This window comes from Paroedura picta, chromosome 18 (genome assembly GCF_049243985.1).
Source record: "Paroedura picta isolate Pp20150507F chromosome 18, Ppicta_v3.0, whole genome shotgun sequence".
Lineage (NCBI taxonomy): Eukaryota > Metazoa > Chordata > Lepidosauria > Squamata > Gekkonidae > Paroedura > Paroedura picta.
Genome location: NC_135386.1, coordinates 13,940,340 through 13,965,582, shown reverse-complemented (window position 1 = coordinate 13,965,582; position 25,243 = coordinate 13,940,340). Strand labels below are relative to the sequence as shown.

Genomic DNA, 25,243 nt, shown 5'->3' with positions numbered 1-25,243 from the left:
CCCCAAACCACCTGGCGCGGCCCCTGTGTGTGTGTTTCGGTGGGTCTGCGTGCTTGTGTGTCTTTGTGTTTGTGTCTGTGTGTGTTTTGTGCCTCCGTCCCTGCGCGAAGCGGTCGCCGGGGCCAAGTTGCGCCGCCTTGGCCGAGCATCCCCGTTGGCGAGGCGGCATCCCGGGCCAGCCCCTGCCGGCCGGCCGCGGGAGGAGAGGAGAGGAGAGGAGAGGGCGGAGCGCAGGCAGGCAGGCAGGCAGGCGGCCGCCCGGAGGCGCTTGACACGGCGAGGGAGGAAGGGAGAAGGGAGGAAGGAAGGAAGGGGGCCAGCCCGCCCGCCCGGCAGCGCCCAAGCCCGCAGCCCCAGACGCAGGGAGCCGGCCGGAGGGGCGCGCCGCCCCGCCATGGAAGAGGTGAGTCTGGGGGCGGCCCAGGAGGGAGCGGCGACCCCAGGGGGACGGAGACCCGCGCCCTCCTCCTCCTCCTCCTCCTCCTCCTCCTCCTGCTGCTGCTGCTGCTGCGAGGCCAGAAAGTTGGCGGAAGAAAGTTGCAAGCGGCGCTTTCCCCGGGAGGGATCGGGGTTTTTTGGGGGGAGGGGGGCAGTTTTGGAAGTCGCCCCCCCCTTCCCTGCCAGGATTGCGCTGCAGTTGCGCAGCGACCCCGCTCCGAAGGGGCCTGGCCCGGAGACCCTCTCGCACGCACACCCCACCCGCTTTAGCTTTGCTGTTTTTGGGGGCAGCCGATGGCATCCGGGGGGAGGGGGAGGGAAGGGGAGCATCGTCTTGGTCGGTTGCCGAAAGGTGAGAGTGGAGAATTTGGTTCAGAGAGAGCCCTTTACTGGGAGTGATTTGTAAGTTTGTCGATTTTAGCTCCCCCCACCCCCCCCAAAAAAAAAGATACCCATCCCATCTCTGGTCCTGCTCCTGAGCCTTTCCCTCCGCAGGTATTCTTGCAGGTAAACCTTTTTGACAGGGCAACTAAGTGCTGGGGGAGAGAAAAGTTCAACTCCCGGACTATCCTGGGGGCAGATCAGGGACCATTTCCCCCAAAAGTGGGCAATGCTGGGAATGACCCGAAAGGCCCCCCTGTGGGCACAGAGAAGGAATTGAGGCTGGCTCTCAGGAGCTTTAGGTTTTATCCTGAATTTTGGCTCTAAAGAGAGAGAGAGAGAGGCAGTTTTGGCAGGATGCAAATAAGGAAGGATTAGCTTGATGTGAACAGAAAGGGGAACCAAGAAAGAGCAGCTGCCTACCTGAAATAGGGTCTCGAACTAACATACGAGGGAGGACGGCACAAGATCTGCAGTTCTGTGCCCTTTCTGGGTCTCAGTGACCCACCTTTAAATTTTCAGGTGGGTAGCCATGCTGCTCTGTAGGAGAAGACGGAGATTCGACTCCAGCACTCCCCTAGAGACAAACAAGGTTTCCAGAGGATAAGATTGGCAAGTCAAAATGGTACTTAACAAAGGGAACTTTGAATCCCGAAAGGTTATATTCTGGACATCTTGTTGATCTGCACCCAGCTAGAGGTCTGATGCTCCTGCAAGCTCAGGGGCCTTGATGTGTTATCCTTCTAAGAAAACCCAAATAATTCAACCTTGGAGGTCAATCTTATAAGTATATTTTCCCCTGCCCTACTACTTAGAGGTGCCTGCTGTTCATTTGTGGGCAAGAACAAAACATCCCATCTAACCTTAAAAAGAAAAGAACAAAGTTTGAATCCAGTGGATCACAGTGGATGAGCGATAGGGTTGTGATCATCCTGCATAATGCAGGGGGTTGGACTAGATGACCCAGGAGGTCCCTTCCAACTCTATGATTCTATGATCACCATTAAGACGGACAAAGTTTAACTTTGGCCTCCCTCTGATGTGGATTCCAGACACTGGCATTCACAGGTTGACTGCCTCTGACTATGGAGGTTCCCTCTACTTGCCTCGGCTAGTAGCCATTGATGGGTCTTTCTTTTGCATCCATAACAGCTTGTCTGTCTTGCGTTATAATGCTGAGGACTCCAGGTTTTCTCAGAGGGACCTGCTTTTCCAGCAGAGGGGCTCTGTAGCCCCTCTGCCGGCAAAAGATTTATCGCAAGCTGTTTCTTACAAGGGTTAAAGTGGTTTCCTTTTAAACAATGCGCTGTGTCGTAACTTGTTAGCATGGCCGTCTATTCTTCTCAGGAAAAGGGTAAATAGCGTTCAATCCGCAGCCCACCCAGACTTCAACCCTGTCCCTGGTTTTTTAAATAGATCTGTCACAACCAGTCTCCTCCAGTGGATGGTGGGAGGGTTGGTTTGCTTGTCTCCACCAAAAGCCTGGTGCAAAAGCTCCTTTTTGCAGGCCCTGCGGAACTGTTTTACCTCCGGCAGGGCCCTGATCTCTTCTGGGCGCTCATTCCACCAGGTGGAGACCAGGACAGCCACTTTGAGCCTCTTCTGGGTAGAGAAAAGCCAGGCCTACAACCCAACTCTTTTTCTTCTAAGTCTGCAAACTCCAGTGGACTTAGAAGCGTGTGATTCCATCTAAGATTGCGCTGGCCTAGCCTGTATATGTTAGTAGGCAGTGATGCCCTTCTACTTAATTCAGATAATTTTGGAGGGTCCCTTTAGCTGGGCTCTCAAGGATGAAGCAAGGAGATATTGTGCAATTGAAGGAGGGCGGTGGTGAATGAGTCTGGATTCTGCAAACTGATCTCTGCTACCAGAGCTGGGTTGACCTCATCGTCTCCTTTAGAAAGCAAGGAATGGAACTGTCACCTCGCTGCTAGCTCAGTTTTCATCAGGGGCTGCAGAGATGCCTCAGGAAGGTGGGAGACCTGGCCTGTTGCAGTTCCCATCACCCGGGATCCAGAGATAAGCTGCTCCTGAATAAGGAGTTTCCATTGATTTGTTTAGAACATGCCCATGCTCTCTCTCCAGAGTTCTTGCTCTAAGCAGCATGCAAAATAGACATAAGCCTACAGGGCTGCTGTAAGTCATCTGTGAACTGAAAAACCTTTTTACCGCCAAGGTGTAAAATCAGTGAGCTGGTTAAAAAGAACCTTGAGACACCTTTTCGCAAAAGCAGATTTTAAAATATAGCGTTGAAAAGTTCAGCTAACTAAAAACCTGGGTTAAAAAGAGCTCTTTTGGTCTGGTATCTTAAAGAGGCGCCAGCCAAGCCTCAAGGGGAAGGGTGTTCCATAGGAGAGGAGCCCCCACCAAAAAGGCCCTGTATCTGCTTAACCACTTTGTTTACCTCTTTCAGTGGGGTGGGATGACATCTTAAATAGTGAGCTGGACAATATGGGACAATAAATCCACCTTTTTAAACCATCTAGGGGTTCCGTCTGGATTTATTTTAGACATAAGTATTTTTCAAATGCAGCGGTATCAAGGGAATTAATGGCATGTGGAAAACTTACCTCTTTTTCTAACTGGAAGAATCAAACTCCCAAATGGCTTTTACTTTTTGGAGGGAAATGTACAGCTGTTGTTATTTGCTCATAATTTAGAAGCTGCTTTTCCTGGTGTGAAAACAGTGGGGGAAGAAAGGGTTAAATGTTTCCTCCTCTCCTTGATAAAGCAATCTTGGTTGACTGCCTTTCCAAAAGAGGAGAAGAGAATTGGGAAATCCTCCTCACTGTGGCTGACCTCTTAGCAAGCAGCCATCCCTGCTTCTTATTTACCTGTCCTCTTACTGTCCCTCTTTCTTGCCTGCACCTTTAGCTCAACTGGTGGCACTTCTTGCTAAATTTAGTTTAATGTATATTGATGTAAATTCACTAGGCTCAGACTTCTGGGATGGAAAGTACAGAATATACCACGTTTCTGCCACGTACCAAAAAGCTAGGATTGAGAACAGAACATAGGCATGCATACATGCAAACTGGATTTATATTCCCCATGGCCTCTGTCACAGAGTTGGAAAAGCAAGCATCCTCAAAATGAATACATTTTAACACTGAAAGGAAGTATACATATATAAATAAAGCTGTCCTCTACCTCTCACTTGCATGTAAGTATAAAGGTAATCCAAATGGATAATTCAACACCTGAAAAGGATATGATCCTAAAATCATTAAATGTTCTATCTCACAAGGTAACAGAATGCTCCTTAATCTTATACATATCTTACCTCTATTAAATAGTTTAAAGCATACACCAGCCTTTGGCTCTGCACTGTAGGGATGCCAGTAATCCAACTGCTCCCAACCACACCCTAATACTCTCATTGTTAACACCTGCCTGGATGTGCCTACAGTTCCTGTTAAAGTGACAGTGAATAATATGCACTTACAAATCTTGCTGAAAGTAGCATATAAGGGAGTGAGCTGAGTTTTGCGAGTTTTGAAGGGAGTTCTTGAGCAGCCCACAATGCTATCCTGTATTTGACTTTTTTGGCTACCCACACATTTTGCAGCATGCATGTGCCAGGTCTCCGGCAGCAGCGTATCCACAGAGGGTGTCAGCCGCAATTTCTGCCATGTAGAGAATGGAGCAGAGTTGTTCTCTCTTGCCCAGGAGGGACGGACCAGAATCGATGGGATGAAATTAATTCAAAAGAAATGCCGTCTAAACATCCAGAAAAAGTTCCTGACAGTGGAACAGGCTTCCTCGGGAGGTGGTGGGTTCTCCATCTTTGGAGATTTTTAAACAGAGGCTGGAGAGCCGTCTGACGGAGAGGCTGATTCTGTGAAGGTTCAAGGGGGTGGCAGGTGACAGTGGATGAGCGAGAGGGTTGTGAGTGTCCAGCATAGTGCAGGGGGTTGGACTAGATCAGTGGTCCCTAACCCGCGGGCCGTGGCTCCTTCTTCCCTCCCCCCCCCCCCCCGAAGCGAGAAGCTCACCAGGCCGCGAGCAAATCGGCCGCCAAAGCGGCCGATTAGCTTGCGGCCCGGCAAGCTTCTTATTTCGGGAGAGGAGGGAAGAGAAGCTTGCCGAGCCGCAAGCTAATTGGCCGCTTTAGCGGCCGCTTTGCTGGAGGCCGGGAGGGGCCGGGAGGGGGAGCCGCGGCCGCCAGCATGGCAGCGGCGCAAACGCACATGCGCGGACTGCCGCGCACATGCGTTTGCGCCCCTGCCGGGCCACCCTCTCCCCCCACTACGCCGCAGCGGTCCGCAGCAGGTGAAAGCTTGCGGACCGCTGGACTAGATGACCCAGGACCCAGCTCTATTATTCTATGATTCTATGATTCTATTCTATGACTAATCCTCTGTGTGCATTTGCACATCTACCGTGCCACCTATAATCAGCATCTGCTGTGGCTGGGAATTCAGAGAGCCTAGTAGATTGTGGCTAGAGATTGTTGTGACCCTATTGAGCTATAGCTCAATTATCGATTTTTAAAAAGCCATCCCAAAAAGCCTTGAGTGGAGCAGAGGGGAAAGTGGCAGCCATGAGGGGGTCATGGGAGGGAAACGATATTGAAACGCACATCGAGATGCAGTTGAAAATGCACACCTTTCCATCCAGGTGGCCTGTTTGTTTACAAAAAGATCATACCAAATCAGGTTTGGGGGGTGGGGGTGGGATTTTTTCATGACTTTGATGGTGAATATTTGGACAGCACCGCAGTAACTGTTTTTAAAAATTCCTGCATGCCATGAAATTCCTTTCAGGTAGCAACCTTGCTGAACCAGATGGGCATGGCTTTCTCCCTGGTGTCCTAGTTTGACTACATGCAGAGAGCTAGTACAAATTTTTACAAACAATCCAGAAATGAAATTCTCCCACATGCAAACCAACAAAGACCTGTCTAGAATTTTATCACCTTGTCCTGTTTGATGCATAATGTGAATTCCTTAATATACATTCCTTAATATGAACGTGCTCTAGTTAGCATGGATATGAAAGGGATGGAGTTAATTTTTCATGTAGATAAAGGTGGGAGAGGTAGATTATCTGTTTTGCTCAGTGGTAGATTATCTGTTTTGCATGCAAAGTACAACCCTTGGCATCTCCAGTTAAAAAGAACCAGGTAGTCACCTTCTGCTTGAGGCTCTGGCCAGTCTGTGTGTTCAATATTGACCTTGAGGTCCTGATTCGGCAACAGGCAGTTTCATGTGCTCATGCAGTGCCCTGACAAAGGGCGTTTACTTAAACTGTGTCGGAGCCTCAGCTTCTAGACCACAGCCCTGCTTCCAGGGTTATCACGCTTTCTCCCAGACCCTCAAACTGTGGTAGCCTTCTGCTAAGAGAGGATCTGGGGTGAACAGGATGACTGATTTCAACAACTCAAAGTATTTTATTTTTGACTAGATTGAAAGCCTGTTGTACGTTTAAATACAACGGGCGCTAGAAAGTGTAGATTTGAGAGTCCTGTTGGTGGCTGGGTGTTTGTGCAAGTGGTATTGTAGGTTATTTTTGATGGTTACACACTCTGTAAATAGCCATTCAGAAATGGGTTGCCTTGTTGGGGAAGAACATGCAGCAGTAGAACGCAAAGCTGTTCTTCTCAGAATTCCGACTGAAGGAAGGTCAGGTTAGAGGGGACGCTTGGGGTCCCAATGCATGTGAGACTCCATTCAGATGTAGTGTGTGGTGGGGTGTGGCTTAACTCCTTCCCCCTGGCATCTCTGAGTTGGGACAGGCCCACAGAGCCGGCCCTGCAAAGAAGCAAGCAGTGTTCAGAAACCCCAGGGGCCACGGGATTGACCCCTGTGCGAAAGAGGTCACAGCTCGATTTATGAAAGATGCACCAGCCAAGCTCCGACTGACTGCGGCCTACAGTCCTCCAAGAGCTGAGCTCTACAGGAAGTGCCCAATTTAGCAAGCCCCCGCTTCCTGGTATCTTCAGAAGACTGCTTTAGGTTTTATTTTTAAGCTGATGAAGAACTCCTCACATCCGTCCCAGAAACGATTTGAATGGACGGAAGCCTAAACCGTGAACTTTTTCAACTCCGCTGAGATGTGGTCGAAGACAGGGGGGGTGGCTTCCTGCAAGTCGCATAAAGACGGCATTTGGAAGGCTGGATTAATGCACCAGGATTTTGTAGCCAGAACAGCCTGAAAGCATTGAAAACTCAGAAGCTAAGGAAGATCAGTCCCGGCTAGTCCTTGCATGGGTTCCTATACTAGGGTTGGGCGCTTCGGCTGCTGAAACGCCCAACCCTAGTTCCTACACAGAAGCAGGCCATGGCGAACCATTTTGGCTCATTCATCTCATGCTGGCATCACTATCAAGGAAGGCCCCTCAAAGCCTGAACAATTATTTCAGGGGCTCCTCCATGGTCCAGAAGGTTGAGAAAGGCCGCTGTAACCACTGTACTTTGAGGTACACTGGCCCTGACATACAGCCATCAAGTGGTTGCTTCTTAAGAGCCTAGGCCAGGGGTAGTCAAACTGCGGCCCACCAGATGTCCATGGACTACAATTCCCAGAAGCCCCCTGCCAGCGAATTGTAGTCCATGGACATCTGGAGGGGCCACAGTTTGACTACCCCTGGCCTAGGGTCCCAAGCAGAGATCCTTCTTGAGAGCTAGATGCTTGCTTGGGCTGCTGGATTTGATATGAACACGTGAAGCTGCCTTTTACCAAATCACATTCTTGGTCTATCAAAGTTGGTATTGTCCCCTCAGACTGCCAGGGTCTCAGGCAGAGCTCCAGGCTGTGCATGTCTGATTTTTCATGGTCCTCCTTGAAGTAGTTCCAGAAGGCTGTGGCCAGCCTAATTCTATTGTCTTTGTGCCGGGCAAAATAAGGCCGGTTTTGTGTCCTGGGCCACCAATGACTAATTTCCGGCTGTCGTTCCTCTTGGCGCTGCTCTAGGGTGCTAAGGAGGAGCTGCCGGAGAAGCCAAAATGCGCTCTGACTGCAGACAAAGTGGGCTGGATCAAAAAGAGCACAGGAGGCATCTTGGGGCTCTGGAAAGAGCGATACATCCTGCTTTGCAAAAGTCAGCTCCTGATGTATGAAGATGAGGTAAGGCAGGGGGGCCAGAGGCTGGGTAATTCCGAGGGAAATGTTATGTTCCCCTTCTCTTTCCCTTGAAATTAGAGGTTTGGGTGAGATCAATTTGAAGGGCGTAGACTGGAGAATCCCTTTTGCTCCCGGACTGTTCTTGACCCGAAAGGAAGACTCATTTATGTCTTCAGTTCTTGAACAGGGAGGCCCAGGTTTGACCCTCTGCTTGGGGGTGAAAGGTTGCTGGATACCCATGGGCCTGTCTGATCCTTCTCTCCTCCTTTGCATCCCAAGGGCCCTGTGAAATAGGCAGGGGCTTGAAAGCCATCTGCGCTTGTGGCCATCCCTGTGTCCCCCTGGCAATGAATTCAACAACTGAGTCATTTTGTTGAGTAACAAAATATTTCCTTTCCTCTGTCTTGAATCTACTGCCCATCAGCTTCATTGGGTGGCCTTGAATTCTAGTATTTTGGGAAAGGGAGAAAAAGCTCTCTCTGCCCACTCTCGACACTATGCTTATTTTACAAGTCTCTGACATCTTTTTGGGTTGCCAACTTCCAGGTGGGGCCTGGAGCTCTCCCAGAGTTGCAACTATTCTCCAGGCTACAAAGATCAGTTCCCAGGGAAGATGTGGCTGTTCCAGAGGCTGGACTCGATGTCACCATTCCCAACTGATGTCCCTCCCCCTCCCAAACTCTCCCTGCATAAAGCTCCACCCCTATATCCCCTTAAGGTACAAAAGACCAAGGTGTAAAAAACCCTACTTTTTCTTTTTCTTCCCCACTGAAAAGCTGCCTTGTCCTCACCCTTTTATCCAGGGAAAGATGCTCCAGACTCTTGAGTTTCCTTGCTGTCCCTTTCCGCACACCCCCTCCTCCCCTGTTCAGCTTTACAATAAGATACTGCAGCCAGTACTGTGTCATCCTATAGCAGGGGTAGTCAAACTGCGGCGCTCCAGATGTCCATGGACTACAATTCCCAGAAGCCCCTGCCAGCGAATGCTGGCAGGGGCTCCTGGGAATTGTAGTCCACGGACATCTGGAGGGCCGCAGTTTGACTACCCCTGTCCTATAGTATTGTAGGAATGGATCTCCAGCTGTTCTTTTTTTTTAATTGCAAATGAACAGCCATGCATCCCACCCCCTTTGAGAAGCAGGACCTCAAAAGACCTCGTAAGGGTTTAGCTCTGTTTAGGATTGCCCTGTGTAGTAGTAAGTTCCGTTTTTATCCTCTCAGCATACTTGTGCATGTGCCGTAATTCCGAGGAGGTGCCAAAAGTTTGTAGAGTGTGGCACTGTATGGAGAACTTGGATTCTTGAAACCTTTGTGTTCATTGTTTAAAAAGAAAAAAATGTTTCTAGTCCTTAAGGCTTCAAACATCGGTAAGAGGCTGGCAATTATACCTTAGGGGGATAATTTGGGGGTGGAGCCTACGAATGGTGGGCTTTGAGGAAGAGTGAGACCTCTGCAAGGTATAATGCCATGCAGTCTACCTTTCAAAGTGGCTATATCTCCAGGGGAACTGATGCCTGGAGACCAGTTGTAATCCAGGAAATCTTCAGGTACCGTCTGGAGGTTGGCAACCGTAATTGGTGACTTCATGGAAACTCAATAGGTCACCCAAAGTTCAGGGGGATGGCTTTCAGTGTCCAGCTGTGCTCTGCCCTCCATACAATGAATGCGTCCTAAACAGCTTTGCCAACTCCAGGCTGGGAAATTCCTGGAGGTTTGCTGATGTAGGCTGGGGAAGGGAGAGACCTCAGTGGGTGGGGGGCTGATGGTTATAATGCCGTAGAGACCAGCCTCGCGAGCAGTGATTTCCTCCAGGGGAACCGATCTCTGTAGCCTGCCAGTTAATTAAAATTCTGGGTGGTCTCCAGGCCCCACCAGGAGGTTGGCAACCCTAAACTTCCACAGACATTCACTCCCGCTGTTCTGCATCGGACAACCAGGTGTGCGTTTCCCCCACCCCCTTGCCCTTGTAGGATGAACAGAGATGCCTGGAAACGGTGGAGCTGGAAAACTACGAGAAATGCCAAGACCTGCGAGCTCTCCTGAACCGGAAGCATCGCTTCATTTTGATTCGCTCCCCGGGTTACAAGGTAAGGGGCGCTCTCTCCTTGTCTGGAACTCCGTCGTCATCCCTGGTTATAAATGGATTTCTTAGCACTGAGTCTCTGTCACAGTCATGAATTGGAAATAAGCTGTGAGGCATGTGTGAGCTTCTTTGCTGATATACTCCGCCATGACCTTCCCCCAACCTTAGACACAGAAAGGCAATGGGAGGCCCCTTGGCCACCTTCTGTTGACTCTCGCTGACCGAGGTGGATCGGGTGCTGAGTGCAGTGAGGCTGACCACATGCCCCCTAGACTCCTGCCCTCCGTGGGATGGATAGGAGGAGAGGAGTCCCCCTCCCGGAGATAATCTCTCCCTCTCGACCGGAGGATTCCTGGAGGGTCTGAAGGAGGGAGTGGTATCTCCACTCCTGTCTCGGATATAGCACTTCTCAGGAAGGTGGTAGAAAGGACAGGCACGGACCAGCTATCAGGATTCCTGAATGAAGCTTCGGTCCTGGATCAGCCCAGTTGGCAACAAACTCATGACCGACCACAACCAGGGCTTTCACTGTCCCGTCTCCCACTTGGGGGAACGAGCTCCCAGATGAGATCAGGGCCCTGCAGGAATGGAAACAGTTCCGCAGGGCCTGCAAAAGGGAGCTCTTCCACCAAGCTGTTGGTTGAGGCTGGCGGAACAACACCGACCCAAAAGCCCCTCCCAATCAGCCGCTTTGCTCAGCAGAGACAACAGGGCAAAAAACACCTGACCGGCCACTGAACTTTGCCCACTGCTAAGGTGCGGCTGATTTCGGAACTGCTCTAAGCCAAAACTGTTGATTTTCTTCTGTATTGTTATGTTCCAAGTGCTGCAAATTCAAACGGTTATTGTGCTCTTGTGTTTTGCTTCTACATACCATGAGCTGCAAACTATAACTCTGCAAGTGACAAATGTTTATTGTAAACCACTCTGAGCCATAAGGGAGGGTGGTATAGAAATGGAGCAAACAAACAAACAAATAATAAAATAAAATACTTGGACCATGAACTGTTCACTGCTGCTCAGCCTGACCTACCTAACAAGGCTCTTGTGAGGGTAGAGGGGTGGATGGGGACAGGTGCAGGCTGCCCTGTGCTCCTTGGAGGAATGGTAGGAGAATATTGCACTGTGATGAGCCAGTGGGGTGTCGTGGTTAGTGTCAGACTAGATTCAGATCTCCGCTCTGCCATGGAAGCTTGCTGGATAATTGGGTTAGTCTCTGTCATCTTAAACCAGGGATTCTCAACCAGGGGTCTGTGTCTGCAGGAGTTCCAGAAGGGGGTCCATGGCTTTTCCTCTCCCAGCTTAATGGATTTGGCCACAAGCCAGGGAACCAGCTGCTTGAGTAAATTCTTTTGAGGTTTCTGCACCTGGAAGGGGGCAGAGCCTTCATGCCGACGCCCACCCTAAACCACCGCCCATCTCCCTCCCCCCAGTCATTCTCAGAAGGTCAGAAGGTTGAAAAAGGCTGGCCTAAGCACTTTCTCAGGGTAAGGAAAAAAACAGAGAAGAGAATGATGTAAGCCATGTTGGGTCCCTGTTATGGAAGGAAGTAGGGTATAACACATGTTACCATGTGTTAATTGTATCCTCCCTGTTTTCTGTAAACCGCCCTGAGCCCTCGGGGAGGACAGTATATAAATATAATAAATAAAATAAATAAATAAGTGAAGTAATTATTATGTCAGATCACTGGTGGTGTTCTCTGTTCTGACCGATTGTGATGTTCCAAGATTTCAAACCGAGACAGTTTTTCATAAGACCTGCCCCAAACATCTTTTAACTGGCGATGCCGGGGATTGAACCGAGGCCTTGCTGCCTGCAATCCTCCAAGTCCTACTGGTAGGCTGGAGCCTTGAGAAGGAAATAAGAGCACTGGCTGGATCTGTTTTCTCCAGGGGAACCAAATTTTCTAATTCAGGGAGTTAGTGCAATCTGAACCTTGTGGGGCCTTGGTTTAAGGTAGGGGTAATCAAACTGCATCCCTCCAGATGTCCATGGACTACAATTCCCATGAGCCCCTGCCAGCAAACGGGCATCTGGAGGGACGCAGTTTGACTACCCCTGCTTTAAGGTGACCAGGTTCAATTGAATGCAAATATCCTCCCCTAGCAGTAATATGTGATATGCACAGGCCCAGGGCATATCGTATCCAAATTCCAACCAATGGTGTGAAATCTCTCAGGCACCAGAATGCTTACTCATGTGCACATGCACACCCGTGATTGAAAGGGGATTAGAAGGTAGAGTTTCCACATCTTACTTTAACCCTCCGGCCCAGGGATCCCCAAACTTTGTGAGCCTGCAGGCCCTTTCGGAATTCTGACACAGGTTGGTGGGCGTGGTCAGAAAATGGCTGCCTGAGGAGGTGGAGCCTCACACACACACCGAGGAAGTGTAAAAGCAGGGGAGAAGAAGGATCATTTTTTTCAACACCCTGGAGAGAGTTGTGAAAGAGAAAAACCAGCAACACCGACATGGGAGATGATGTTTTGGGGGAAGCCCCGTGGAATACGCAGAATGCTGAGCACCTGAAATTTTATTTTAAAGAAATGTGTAGTCCGTACGATGCTGGAGAAAAATTTTTCCAGAGTGGTCTTATTCATTTGCTCATCCCGTGGAAATTTTGCGGGGCGTCAAACCGCTGGGGAAATAATTGGACTACAAGACGGAAAGATGGCTGAAGAGCTTGTTAGCTTGTGTTAAGGCTGCTGGGTCTGGGTGCCAGGCGATATCAGCTCACCCCGATTTGGGCTGACCTCACACGGGATGGCCAATAAGTATGGGTCCGTTCCCATTAAAGACCTTACAGCTACTTGAAGGGCTTGACAGTACTGTCCGCGCCCCCCTACACCCTCCCCAGTTGATTCCCTTTTGTGAAAATGTCCGGCTCTTCCTCCTTTTCAGGCCCTCCTGCCTTTTCAGGCCCGTGATTTGGGAGCTTTCTTTGCAGCAGTCTCTTGGCCGTTGCTGTTCTGCTGTCCTCCTCCCACCTCATTAAGGGACGGAAGGGGAGGGGGCAGCCGAAGGAGCCAAGGGGGGGGGGTGGGAAGGGGGGGAGGGACACTCCTTTGGCTGCAAAGTTGTATGTTCCTCGTGTTCTCCTGTCCCTTTCCTCCGGACATCTGGCGGGCCTGTGGGAAAGCAGATGTTGACAGATGTTCCAACAGGCCTCCATGAGCTGGCCGGGGTACACAACCGTGGCTCCTTTTTGGGCTATTTGAAAATTGCAGTTTGTGGCAGGCGATGTGGGCAAATGTGGGTTTTCCTTTTGTGCTGAATGGGCTGTACCGTGTTCTTCTTCCTTATGCAGCTTTGTGGCTATTTGCCCTGTTTTCTCATGTTTCTAATCCTAGCCCTGGGGCGTTTCTCGCAGCCTCTTGGATTGAATCGTTTTCTGAGTCTTAGCGAGGAAAACGGGCCACAAATGAAATGAATCCATGCAAAGTGAGACCCTTGAACTGAACCCTGTGCATACTTGAGAGTAGCGGAGACTCTTTCTCGAGACACATCCTTAGGGTGAGGTCCCTGTGGGCCAACCTGGCAGGGTGCGTGGGGGAGGGACATTTCTGCGGGGCTGGAGCACCTGTTAAAAGTCCTCACGGGCTCTTGTGTTAGCAGGTTGGGCGTCTGCTTTATTGTTTTAAAAATTAGGTTGCTAATTGCTGGAGCACGAGGGAGGACTGTATTGCGGCTCACGGTGAACGGAGTCCCGGGGAGAGCAGGAAAGGCGCCTGAATTAGCCACGTTCACCACCCCTTCAAATAATGCCCCCTCCCAAGTGGTGTTTCTCCCTGACAATCACAAGGATGAAAGACTCTGTTTGTAATAAAGATTATATCAGAGCAGGGGTAGTCAAACTGCGGCCCTCCAGATGTCCATGGACTACAATTCCCAGGAGCCCCTGCCAGCGTTCGCTGGCAGGGGCTCCTGGGAATTGTAGTCCATGGACATCTGGAGGGCCGCAGTTTGACTACCCCTGTGTCAGAGGGTGGGGAGGACATTGGCTGTGGGAGTCACAGAATACCCACCGGACTACTTATCTGTCTGTTAAATTGTTCTGCTTCTTCTCAGGAAAATGGTTCTCCTCTGTCCTGTTTTAGTTTCACAGCAGCCCTGTGAGGCTAGATTGCAGGGGCTGTTCAGACGGCAAGCAGGGCCCTGCCCCAGATGGTGCAACCCCGCTTGTCCTGAGCGCCTGAGAGCCAGTCGTCTAAGGGTGGGGGCTGACGATCAAAGGCATCCATGCCGTCATCCGCCTGGGTCGCCGGCAAGGACAGGCTGGGGGGCTGGTGGACAAGAGGAGGCCACGGGCGGCCGGGTCGCATCCACTCCTGGCTGCACGGAGGGAGGGTGAGGCTGCATGGAGGAATCGTGTCGGCAGCCTGGGAACGCACCCAAAGGGATCTCTCCTCCTCGCCCCAAAAGCCCAGTGCGGGAGTCCTGGGGGCAGCTCTGGAGGCCTCCCTTCAACAAGGACGTGGACAAAACTGAGAGGCTCTAACTTCTGTGCGCCTGGAGAGCCATTGAGTTTCTGTTGGCAGGCGGGAAGGAAGCAAGCTCCTAGTCCTCAAGGTGAGCTATGGAAGAACATGGTTCAGGCCAGGGGTGGCCAAAATGTGTCTCTCTAGGTGTCCATGGTCTACAGGTGAGGCCAGTCAGTTTGGTCACCCCCTGCTTTAGCCTAACAGTGCAGTATTTACGGAGCAGTAAAAAGGTCTTCTGGTTTGAAATGCAGGGCAATGTGAGGCATTGTTTTTTGAATTCAAAGAGAAAACAAGCTGATTGTGTGAGGCCAAATTGTTTTCCTTGAGATAAAGCACATCCCTCCCTCCTTCCCCCCTTCTTTTCTCTCCCCTCCCAGGTGCAAGATATCAAATTTCAGGCGGGCCGTAAGGAAGAAAAGGAGTCATGGATGAAAGCCCTCAACGAAGGCATCAACCGAGGCAAAAACCGGGTCTTTGATGAGGTAAAAATGTAGAGCTGGTGAGCTCCAGCATTATGTTTAGGATCTCCTCTTGCTGTAAGAACTTTGATGCGGGACCCTCCTCATAACATGGACTGAGCTAGAGGCGGAAGTGATGCCAAGGCGGGAGACGGTCCTAAGGATGCTGGGACACTTCTAGGGATGTGGGCAGGGATGTGGAGGAGTTACATGTGAGTCTGGTTGAGGCCCTCAGCTGGCCTGCTGCACTGGGTTTCAAAGCCCAAGCAAGGCGTGGAGATCTGGAATTATAATTGACCTCCAAGACTACAGATTAGTGGGGAGGAAAACGTCATGACGTTATGCCCTGCTGAAGGAGCTCCCTTCTCTAAATTTCACCCTCCCCATGTCCCGTCCCCAAATCTCCACGAATTTCCCAACCTGGAGGTGATGCGGGGGGGCCTTCCACTGGCTCTGTTGAATTCTTCCCAGGCTGTGCTAGATTTCCCTTTATTTACCAATCGATGCTCTGCTCTCCCACCAGTCAATGGCTCACAAATGCATTGCTTTATTTAGACTCTTTCGACGGGGCTTCCTCTGAGAACTCTGCTGGAGGCGGAAATACACGTGTTCGGTTTAAGTGCGTAGCAGTAGGCTGGGGAGCGCTGAGAGGAAAGAACATATTTTGGCCGGAGTCTGGAATGGAAAAATCCCCTGGCCCTCAGTAGGGCCTGCATCCATAAGTGGAATGTAAACTCTGAATGAACTTCTTGAGTCTGCTCCTCTCTCTCTCTCTCTCTCCCTCCTGCTGAAGCCAAAAAGAGATTTGGGGAAGCAGCGTGGGGCCGGGATATGTACCGCAAAAGGAAGCCGTTTCATAAGCAACTCGAGGGGGTGGGGGTCTTTCCCAACAGCGGACACAGGAAGAGGCGTGGCTTTGCACACACAACACACGCACACACCGTGAAATCAAACTGTTTTTGAATGTCAGATTATTACTCTCCCCCCCCCTCCACCCCATGCAACTCAGCTATGCAAGAGAACAGCAGACCAATTAGTTTGCCTTGCGAATCCAAGCAGGAGGGAGAAGGGGAGGCGGCATTCAAGCCGTTCCCCTCTTCTGTCTCTCAGGCAGAAGAATTTGGGGATGTGATGTCATTCGGGGCAGCCATGGCTGGATCTACGAAGCCCGCGCCAAGAGCAGCTGTGCGTGCCCAGAGCTGGCACGCTGCAAAGGCCGGGCATATTGTTTTTCTCCGGCTGGGCGAGCGAATGTAATGAACTCCATCTGCCCCACACGGACGGGCATCCAGGAGGGACTGCTGCCCAAGCTGAAGAGGGTTGTGAAGCTTTTAACGGGCTTTAAAAAGCACAACACCGCTGCCCGGGAAAAGAACCCGAAAGGGTAGAGGGGGAAACGTCAGGCCAGACTTTCCCTTTTTGGCAAGCTCAGCTTAGCGTTGTGGTTAATTGACCCCAAGAGATCCCTTTGGCCAATGGTTTCATGTTACACCGAACTCGATTTCTGTCCTGGGGGAAAGAGGGTGTTGTAATCTTTGTAATCTCTGCCAAAGGGTGTGCCATTGCAAGGATCGGCCTGTCCATCCATCCTCTGTGCAACGGGACCGTTTCTTGTCTTCTTACGCCAGATGAGGCTCCAGTTAACGTTGGGGCCAAGGGGAGGCAAACCCTCTCACCCACAGACGAGTCCGGCATTGAAAGTGGGGGCCTGACGGTAGGCTTGCCCATCTCCACGTAGGGGCCCTCAGAGCTCCTGGGATGGTCTTCAGATGACCGAGATTAGCCACCCAGGAGAGAATGGCTGCTTTGGGGGGTTGGTAGATAGCTCTTTAAAAGAAAGTAGATGAGTAAGAGGTCAGTGCCCCTCCTCCTCCTCCTCCTTCAAAGGCTGATAACAGGGGAGGGCGATTTCACTTGTTTGGAGAGGGAAGGGGTGAGCCAAGCTTCCCTTCAGTCATATTTTTATCCTGCTCTTCCTCCAGAGACCTCAGGGCCTAGAATCATAGAATCCTAGAGTTGGAAGGGCCCTCTTGGGTCATCTAGTCCAACCTCCTGCACTATGCGGGACACTCACATCCCAATCACTCACCCACTGTCACCTGCCACCCCCTTGAGCCTTCACAGAATCAGCCTCTCTGTCAGATGGCTACCCAGCCTCTGTTTAAACATTTCCAAAGATGGAGAACCCACCACCTCCCGAGGAAACCAAGATGCAGGTGACGTGTGGCAAGCCGTCATTTCAAGCCAAGAGGTGATCAGACATAGTGTTCCCTGCCTAATGGTTGTGACCCTGGGCTTCTTGGGCGGTCTCCCATCCACCCAGGGCCAACCACGCTTAGACAAGACCGGGCTCCCCTGGGCTGTTCTGCAAGTAAACTTTGCAGGTTGAAAAGCCTTGGACCTTCCGTGATCACTGAGCAAAGAAAGTGATCCCCCCCCTTTCTTTTCTCTTCCGCTTAAAGGTGAAAGTAGACAAAAGCCTGTGTTTGGAGCACAAGACCCGGGACAGAGCCAAAATGGGGCAAGGCCGCCGCCCCCCGACCAGAAGCCATCTAAAAGAGGTAATGGTTATAGCCCGGAAACCAGAAGCGCTTTTTGTGTGTGATGCTGCAGCAATCTGGAATAAATGCATGAGAAATATCTATATTTTGCCTTGACTGGCACCTTATTGCTGAGAGGGCACGGAGAGGATGCCTTGCAAAGTAACACAGCTTCTCACGCCATTCTGGCCCCTCCCCAGTGGGTGAAAAAGAAGTAAACTTCTGAGTCACGTGACGTTCATCGAAATGGTGCCTATGCATTTGGCTGCTCTTGGAAGACCCCTGGTCTGATTCAATGGGAGGCAGCTTCATTTATTAGCTTAAAATATTTTTGTCCTGCCATGCCATTCAATAAGGAGCCACCAAGGTGGCAAGCAGACACCATTACAAAAAGAACTTTAAAACCAATAGAGCCCTGTGGGTCGCCGTGTTGGTCTGAAGGAGCACGGCAAAATTGGAGTCCCCTTTAAGACCAGCTAAGAAGTCTTCAAGGCGGGAGCTTCCCTGTGCGGGCGCGCTTCCTCAGACGGTGGGTCGCAAGAGTACAGACATAAGGAGAACGTAAATCAGTAGCAAATTAGCTAATAGCATCGTAAGGCCAAATATTCTTTGCTAGAAAGCTCCCACCTTGAATAAATCTTTGTTGGTCTTAAGGGTGCAATTGGACTCAAATTTTGTTTAAAGATAACACAAATTGTTGTTGTTGTTGTTGTCAGCATTGGGGCCAAGGCTGTCTCTTGTCGTTCAGCACTCTCTGCTGGGACTGAGGGTTTAAGGAAGCAGAATTAAGCCAGCAGTCGGTCTATAATGCTGCTCAACCGTTCAGATTTCCTTATTTTAGTCCCGTAGCTCGTTGGTTCCATGAGCTTTGTTGGTGTTCAGCAATTTCTAGACAGGAGCGAGACTCAAACCACATCTTAAAGTGGGCTTTCTCAGCCAGGGTTTCATGAAACCCTGCTTTGTTTGTTTTTTGACAGACCTGGAACGGTTTCCCGAATGGATGGGACTTGATTAACTTTTTAAATTTGTTAGACATGCGTCTCATGATATGACCTGATATGGTCATGTAGATACGGTCCCCCTCCCCAGATGGCCAACTATTGGCCCAGAGGGGGTGGGAAGGGGAGGGGTCCCAGGTGGGCGTGTCCACCACGATGCTCCCTCACCATATTCTGCAGAATTGCTTCCCTTCTGAGGTTTCTTTAAACCTGAAGAATATTTCAGGGGTTTCTCAAGGGTACAAATGTTGAGACAGTTCGTGGCAGAGAATGGGGCTTTTGTCGCATCACCTCCCCCTTCTTCAGAACATCCCATATCTGAAGGAGTGAGCAGTGACTCACAAAAGCTCCTCGCCTGCCACAAATTGTGTTAGTTTTTAAGGTGCTCCTGGGATTTTGCTCTTTTCTACAAACCGACTAACAAGGCTGCTTCTAGGCTGCTAGTTTGTCATTTGATGGTTCATAGGACTAATGCGACCATCTGTCTCTTTCTGCCTAGGCTGCCGAAACCACCTCTGATGGAATCCTGAGGCTGGACTTGGACGTCCCAGACAGTGGGCCTCCGAACACCACCTTGGTCACAAGTGATGCTGCTAATGCGTCCCCTCCCAAGGAGCCGGTCAAGCCGCCCATGCCCCCGGCTAAACCGCCCACTGAGAAGCCGAATCCAGATTCGACATCCGAGGATCCGGAAGCCAAGAGCCCCCCGATGCCTCCTGCTGAGAACGAGAAAGAAACAGAAGCACCCAGGGACCCTTTGAGCTCTGCAGAGGGTGACGTTCAAGTTGAACACACCGAAGAAACCGAAGTTGGCTCATCTGGGGAGCATTTGGTGGAAGCCACGGAAGATCCTCCCGCAGATCCTGCCCCTCCCCCAAAGCTCCTATTGGCTAAGATGAAGGTATCGTGGGATGATCCAGCCTCTGAATCGCCGGCGCTCAATAACGGGAGCCTGCCTGCCGCCGAGAGCAAAGAGAACCTCCGTGAAGATGCCAAGGAGGAGGTCAGGCCTCCAACGCCTCCCCCTAAAATTCTGTCCAAGAAGTTGAGAGCCAGCATGGATTCCAGTCGGGGCAGCTCCGAGATCGACACTCCCGAAGATGACCCTGGCTCAAATTCCCCGGTGAATGGAATGAACGGGGGAAGAGTGCCTGACCCACCTCCCGAGGAGCCGGTCTTAGAACCCGGGACAAAGGAGCTCCCCTTCCAAGAGCAGCAAGAAAACTCCTCAGCGCAAGGAGCCACGAAAGAGAGCTCAAGCTTTCCAGCTAAGGATCCGGCGCTGTTGTTGGAGTCTGTGGGAAGCCCGTCCTCTCCTAAGACGCGGTCATCTTCTGTGGGGGACCTGCTGACGGAGCCAAGGGGCAAGGCCCCCCTGGGGCAGGGTCTCCAGCGGGGAGGGGCCCTCCACATCGCCCAGATGGAAAAGAAAGTTGCGTATGAGCGAGAGAGAACAGAACGGCTGCTGCAGGAGGTACTAAGGGAGCAGCCCCCCGCGGGCAACGGACCACCGATGAACAGGGAGGCCCTGCTTAGTGAGGCGGTGGAACGGCTCCGGCAAGCCACGCAGGTCTTGCAGGAGAGCAAAGGCTCGGAAGAGCGGAGAAAGGAACCCGGGGGGAAGCCCAAAGGCCTGCCCAAGGACCTCGCGACGCTGTATAGGAGAAGTGCGCCCTGAGCGGGGAAGAGGTTCTCCTCCGGATGGACCTGCACGGTCGCCGCCTAAGACTGTTCCTCTCAGCCCGGGTTCTTACAAAAGGGGGTGGGGGTAGGGAAGGGGGCGCTTTGGTGCATGGCCCCAGTGGAAAGTTACTGCTTGATTTTGCATTGCCCACCGTAGGAGCTTGGCTCGTCGGCCGGGGACCAGATAACCCCAATGGGCTCCACTGCTGGGCGATGCAGAGTGCAGTATTTGTGTGTGTCCACACGGAGGTGTTTTCCCACTCTGGTGCAGACTGCAATGCCCTTTTTCTTGGGAAGAGATGGGGTTGTGCCCAGACTGGGCGCACACCTCCTCCGGGGCCCTTGATGCTGAGAGGTGGTGTAGCTCAGGGGCTAAAACAACAGGCTTCAGGTCAAGCAGTCTCCGGCCTGAATCGCATTTCTGCTATGGGTTCACGGAGTTGTCTCAGAAAAGCCCCTCCTTTCTCGCCAGCCCTGCCTGGTGGTGATAGTGATAGCCAACCTTAAAGGGTTGCTGTGAGGATTGCTAGGCCGTATCTGGGAAGTCCTTTGAGCTACTGAAAGTGTTATACCTCCGCTAAGTATTAACGTTCATTTATCCCGACTTACAGGCTGTCAGAAGCTGCCTTTGCCAAATAAGCCAATGAATTGGATTGGGGGAGTCCTGGGGTGCAGCCTGAGTTTAGGAGGAGAGAGCCTGCTGGGTTTGAAATGCCGGGAAAGCAGCTTCCTGGCCCTGGCCAGATCTGGATGCCTGGTTGCCTGTTCGTATCTGTGGGAACCGAGACCTGCTCCTGAATGTCGAGTTAAGGGACCTGCGCATGTGCCGAAGGGGGGTGGAAGAGCACGAGGCCATGTTGCTAGAATGTGAATGGCCCGTTCAACCTCTGGGATGATGGTTTGCTGTAGCCTTCCTGACTGGTTCCCATCCACGTTCTGACCCTTCCAAGTTCCAACCCTGCTTAGGTTCCAAGAGTGGGGTACACCATGGTGCCTTCCCACCTGTTCCACCTTAGGCCAGTTTGTGTGCTCCTCCTGCAGCCGCAGCTGTTTGAGAATTTCAAAGCTCTGGACTGTTCACGCGGGACCCGCTTTAGAAGCAGCGTGGGTGAGAGGCATGCCCCTCTGTGGCCCCAACACATGCACTGCTGGTTAGCCGTAGGTTAAGCACTGAGCTTGTGGTTCTTCTTGGTTATTGAAGACCGCTCTTCCTAAACTCATGGACGCTGGCACTCCCTCTGTCTTTTTTTTGCCTGGATCTCTCAAGGGCAGAATTATCTACGCAGACGGGCAGCAGCTCTTCAGAGTCTCAAACAGAAGTCTGTCACATTGGAGATTTGAACCTGGGACCTTCTGCATGCCAAGCAGATGCTCCACCCCTGAGCCATGGCCCCTTCCCTGTGATTTTGTACCTGTGGAATGGATGTCCTCTGCTCCCAGGATTCTTAACACTAGAATAGTTCTCTCTCCCCAATCTGATCCCCCTTGGGCAGGCTTTGATTCTGGGGGGGGGGGCAGCCGTGTTGGTCTGAAGCTTGACTCCAGGGGCACCTTGAAGACCCACCAAGTTTAATTCTGGCAAATAAGATTTCGTTCTTTAAATAGCTTGGCCTCTGCTCTTAGCCACCACACCAAGAGTCGCATTCAGTTGGTTTGGTGGGGTAACTGGTCTTCTGGCCCAAGGCCCTCGGGTTGGGGGAGTTGTGTCTCACCTCCTAGAATCATAGAATAATAGAGTTGGAAGGGGCCTCATGGGTCATCTAGTCCAACCCCCTGCACTATCCTCTTCTAGCTTGCTTTGCACAAAGAGTGGAGCACTGTTTAATGCAACCTGCTCTGACAATGGTATGAACGCCAGGCAGAACCTTGAAAACGGCCCCTCTCCTGGTCACCTACGGCAAGTAGGTCTGCAGGCGCTCAAGGAAGGAAGTTTTGTGAAGGGGGAAAAGAGTTAATTCTCCTCCCCGCGTCCATTTGAAGGTGTCAGCATGCTGTGAATGTCTCGTTCAGGTATGTGTATGTAGGTGAGCCGGTCGATGTTCTTATGGGTTCATAATCTTTATGGCCGGGGTGGCCAAACTGTGGCTCTCCAGATGTCCATGGACTATAATTGTAGTCCATGGACATCTGGAGAGCCACAGTGGGGCCAACCATGCTTTATGGATTTATTTTATACAGACTATGGCTTCTTAGATAAGAATTCCTGGTCTTCTGGAGGTCTCAGGGCTTAATACGTGTGAGAAATGTTAGGGAAAGGCAGTGCACTCTCCATAGGTTTCCTGAGGGAGAGATGAACTGTTTTCCTCTTGCGGCCTTCCTGAAGCCCACGTCCTCCTCCATTTCTGCAAACAACCTTGTCCTCCAGGTTGATTCACACATGCCTGTTTTCCACTTCACCCAGGAGCGATTTGTGTATAAACTTGCCATTTGCCTGGTGGTGACAATGTATCCCCTCCCTCCTCTTCTGCCCCCTCAGTGATTTGAGGAGTGGGAGATTAAATTGGGTGGAATGGTGTTAACTGTGAGGCTCTGTGATATCACACCCACCATGCTGCTCTAAGGAATTTCCCCACTCTCTATGGTAGAGAGCATAGAGATGGATGAAATTCCTAGAGCACCACCTGGAAGTGACATCACATTTCCACCCCACACCAATTCTGTCCTACCCCAAATCTCCCAGGGCTTTGTGGCACAGACACCCCATTTGCACAGGTGGACAAGCCAGAAGAGATTACCCCCCCACCCCCATTTGAGCTTTTCTAGTCTTGCACGTTCCCTTCAAGGCCATGTTGTTCAGTTAGCTTGGGCTGCCCATTGCACAGAGCATCCAGGGACAATTTGGTGAGTGCGATGCAGGGGGAGATCCCAGCCTCCAGCTAGAGGAGGACCACTGTTTCCCTGGGGAAATACAGTAGGAATGGTTTTGTGTAAGATAGAATTTGTTCTTGCTGGATGCTCTCTGGCCTGAATGTTTGCTCCATGGTGACTCTTGCGGACCCAATCCAAAACTTTATTTACAGTCATTTCGACTAGTACAATAAATGCTGGGAAGTCATCCTGCGGACCCTGATCTTTTTGCCTTTATCTTTTTCTAAACACTGAATAATCCCTTCCTATCTTCTCAGGTTCCTACCCCCCCTCCCCCAGTTTTGTAAGCATCTGGCATGGTGGGTCACTCTCAGCCATGCTGTTCTGACTGCCAGAGTCGTTGTCAAAGAGTAGATTACCCCTGCCGCTCTCCACACCTGGAGAACGGCTCAATCCAAGTAAGGCTTTTTTCTCATACACATGTGACTTGTTTTGCGCTTGCTGCATAACTAATAGGCATTGATTTTTAGGGTCGCTGCTTATATTCATGGTTTAAAGGTGGATCTCTAAGGTGGATCATGCAGACATTTAAAAAAAAACGCAAGAGAGTGAGAAGGCGCCAAAACTGGGTGTGCAAAAAGGGGGGCAGGTTCACACACGTGTGTCCACTTGCTAAGGCCTGCAGAATCAAGTGGGGACCTGCCTGTATTTAGAGAGCGTGGCAGACCTGAGCATCCCAAACAGAAATCACCCGACAGGCAAAGTTTTATTAGTGGCCTTGAATTTGTACATTCTGCTGCCGGTCATGAAGAATAGAGACACCCAGTCAACACTCCCCTTTTTGTCACCATGTTCAGTGTTAGTGGGCTGCTATTTCCCATCACATCCCCCCCCATTGTACCCCTGGATATCAAAAATGCTGTTGTACTGTAGAGCAAGAAAGAAATGATATATTTGTAAGTTAATTTCTCTTCATTTCTGTCCCAAAGTGACTGACAACATTCTCTCTTCACAACAACCCTGTGAGGTAGTTTAAGCTACCGAGAACACGGGACTGGCCCAAGGCCACCCGGGGCAGAAGAGGTTATTTGAACGTGGCTCACCCCAATGCTAGTCTGACATGGTAACTGTGGTACCACAGTGGCGCTACGATGTCCAATTTCCTTGGAGTTCCCAGCTTTCTTCTGGACAAAGCGAGACTAGCCGTTTTCATTGCAGAGATGCCTAGCGGCATGTTGGGGAGAGGAGCCATGGCGAGGGGTGGACCGAAAGAAAATGGTCCCAGTGCGGGTCAGGCCTTAGAACTGTGCATCTTCCTATCCAGATGGTTTGCTGATGTGCTTGTGCTGTCATTTTTTTCCTGTAAAGTAAAAGAGGGAGAACACAGAAGTCTCCTAGGAAAGACAAAGGTCTTCTTGGAAAGTAGAGGATTATAAGACAACGTCGTTGTATGAATGTTTCCCCAACTCCTGCTGCAGTTTGGAAGCCCAGGCTGGGAGAGAGGGAGCCTGTGGATGAAGGCCAAGTTTTGCATGTGAAAGAGTGAACCCAAAATGTGCAGGCTGGTTTGTGAAAGTCCAATATAGGACAGCTGCCACATCATCCGTGAACTGGCCCTTAGGTGGATTCAAATGGGTAGCCATGTTGGTCTGAAGCAGCACAATAAAATCAGAGTCCAGTAGCACCTTTAAGACCAACAAAGATCAGGCCTTGAATAAATCTTTGTTGGCCTTAAAGGTGCTACTGGACCCTGATTTTTATTGTGGCCCTTAGGTATTTAGCAAAGTGCAGGAGAAAATATCCACCCACATTGCTCTTGGCTTCAATTCGTGTTGTTATTACATTGGTCAGCCCCCTTTCTCTAACCGCTTGCTATAGGAGCCCTAGCAAGGAAGTCCAAGTTGGACATTTCATTGCCGATTTTCAGCTAGAGCTCTCTCTCTCTCTCTCTAATATAACCTAGAGTGCCAGTAACTTAAATATCTTTTCTACTGTGTGTTGTAAAAGAAAAAAAACTTCGTATTTTCCAGCGAGAGCTGGTGAGTCAAGTCACCAGGTGCCAAAGAGTCTGGATTGTTCGTTCGGACAGCTTTGTAAAACCTCTGAGGTTGTTGGCAGAAATGATGCAAATGTGTAGCCCCAGTCCTTAAAATCCTGAGAAACTTTAAAGATTATTTTTAACAAGACCTTCTGTGTGGCTTTCTTCTTTGGCGTGACATTAGAACTTCTGTTTGTCTTTTTTCAAATGACTCCCTTGGGATCCCATGTTCCTGGGCTACGGGTACCCAATGTGACATCCATGGGT

General features: G+C 50.8%; 1 protein-coding gene across 1 annotated transcript; it reads left to right on the top strand.

The window, feature by feature from the left end:
- The first annotated feature begins 228 nt into the window (after positions 1-228).
- PLEKHO2 (pleckstrin homology domain containing O2) lies at positions 229-25,124 on the top strand. The gene is made up of 6 exons (XM_077317529.1): positions 229-403; positions 7,735-7,887; positions 9,855-9,971; positions 14,829-14,933; positions 17,372-17,470; positions 18,947-25,124. Exons 1-6 carry the CDS (start codon positions 395-397, stop codon positions 20,123-20,125), a joined length of 1,662 nt encoding a protein of 553 aa, XP_077173644.1. The 5' UTR covers positions 229-394; the 3' UTR covers positions 20,126-25,124.
- The last annotated feature ends 119 nt before the right edge of the window (positions 25,125-25,243 follow it).

Bases quoted from the DNA above. Each gene is read 5' to 3' on its own strand.
- PLEKHO2 (XM_077317529.1), top strand. The intron at 7,888-9,854 runs GTAAGGCAGGGG...TTGCCCTTGTAG, and splicing joins TCCTGATGTATGAAGATGAG to GATGAACAGAGATGCCTGGA. The intron at 14,934-17,371 runs GTAAAAATGTAG...TTCCGCTTAAAG, and splicing joins AAAACCGGGTCTTTGATGAG to GTGAAAGTAGACAAAAGCCT.